We start from the raw sequence: 1,632 nt of genomic DNA, 5'->3' as shown, positions 1-1,632 counted from the left end.
ACTGGGTCTAGCACGTGGATGCTCTAAGGCGCTGCAGGCACATCTGATCCGCCCACCACCCCGTGGTCCCCGAACTTCCTGTGGGAGATCGGAGACCCAGGGCATGGCGCCTCCGCCCCAGCCGCCCCGCTTGCTAGGCGGGAGCAGGTGCCAGCCTCCGCGGACGCCCCCCACGCTCCGCGCGCGGACCCCAGCACCCCCTTACCAGCCAGACGACGAGCGAGTAGTGGCCGCGGGCGGCGGCGGCGTGCAGCGCGCTCATGCCGTCGAGGGCGCGCAGGTGCACGTCGGCGCCACAGTCCTTCACCAGGAACTGCGCCAGGTGCAGGTGGCCCTCCTGGCAGGCCAGGTAGAGCGGGGAGGCGCCGCTGCGCGTCCGCCGGTTCACGCCGCTGCGGGGGAGGCCGGGCTTCAGAGCGCGCTCGGCCGGGGGTCGCGGGGAGCCGCTCCGGCCTAGGGCCCAGATCGGGGCGGGGTGGCCCGGCACCTGGCTCTTTGCGGCCACCCCTTTACCCGCCCAGCTTGTGCGCACCCCAAGGAATCCAGCTCCCTCAACTTGCCATCAAGCTGTGCGCGCTGCCGGGGGTTGGCCGGCAGGGGTCTCCTCTTAGGGTGAATGGCCCAGAGGGCTGTAGTGGGCAGCTCAGGGAACCTCCGGACCCGGGGCCTGCTCCGTGCAAGGGGCCATTGTGAGCAGGATACTAGCCCTTCCCAGCGCTCGGCCAGCATCCGTATTCCAGGCCCCCCCGTGTGGACAGACTGGGGCAGGGTCGTCAGGTTTCCGCATCCAGCCTTGCCTCCATAAGGTCACGGGGTCAGGCGAGTTCTCAGTCCCCCTCTGAACCCCTGCAGGGAGCAGGAGCCCCCTCCCCCAAACTGGACCCCACCCCTGTTGACAAAGACTTCCGCTCGGGCTCCTGCTGTCTCTGCCTCTGCCGGTGGGCATGTGGGCCCTGGGGCAGCGTCCCTGTGCATGTGTGTGTTTTAAAGTGAAATCACCCGGTTTTCAAATGACAGAAAGTACTTCTAATACTGCCAGTCTGAGAGACACCCTGCGGCCGGCCAGGCCCGGGGCAGCCAGTGTGGACTGTTTGGGGAAGACACGCAGAAGCGAGTCTCAAAGGCCTTGGAAGGGAGGTCGGGACGGGAAGGCGCAGGAACAGCAGCACTGTCGCGGGGGGCGGCCAGGAAGGCCGGCCAGCTAGCCAGAGCCCCGCAGGAGAAGAGGTGTCAGGGGCTCGGGGGAGAAAGGCCAGCTCAGGTGAGGGGTGGACAGAGTCCCTCTCCCAGCCAGGACAGCCGTCCTGCGGACAGATGGCCGCGGCAGGCCACAGACGCCGCACCCGCAGACGGTCAGTTACACGCCCGGGTGTCTTCCGTGGGGCCAGGACCGCAGCCGGGCCCACGACGGGGGAAGGGTTGGTGGCCTGATGCCCCCTGCCCCCTCCTTAGCTGGGCCGGTCCCCTCCCTGTCTGTTGGCCTCGCCCAGCCGCCCACTCGGGGCAGTGGGACCCGGCGTGTGGAGGGAGAATCCAGGCCCCCACCTGGGGGGCTCACTGCCCCCAAGACCAGTATTCACTCTGCTCCCTTCCAGACGCGTGAGCGGCGTGAGGGCTCGTCCTCCCCTCCCC

The 1,632-nt window shown here is 68.9% G+C and overlaps 1 protein-coding gene across 1 annotated transcript in view; it reads right to left on the bottom strand.

Annotated features, from left to right (window-relative positions):
* ESPNL (espin-like) overlaps nucleotides 1-1,632 on the bottom strand; it is a 22,145-nt gene that overhangs the window by 19,960 nt on the left and 553 nt on the right. Inside the window, 2 exon segments of the mRNA XM_010862069.1 lie at nucleotides 206-392; nucleotides 533-667. Of these exon segments, the coding sequence (XP_010860371.1) occupies nucleotides 206-392; nucleotides 533-667 (322 nt within the window).

Source organism: Bison bison, unplaced genomic scaffold, assembly GCF_000754665.1.
Source record: "Bison bison bison isolate TAMUID 2011002044 unplaced genomic scaffold, Bison_UMD1.0 scf7180017864475, whole genome shotgun sequence".
NCBI lineage: Eukaryota > Metazoa > Chordata > Mammalia > Artiodactyla > Bovidae > Bison > Bison bison.
This window is presented reverse-complemented; position numbering and strand designations above follow the sequence as displayed.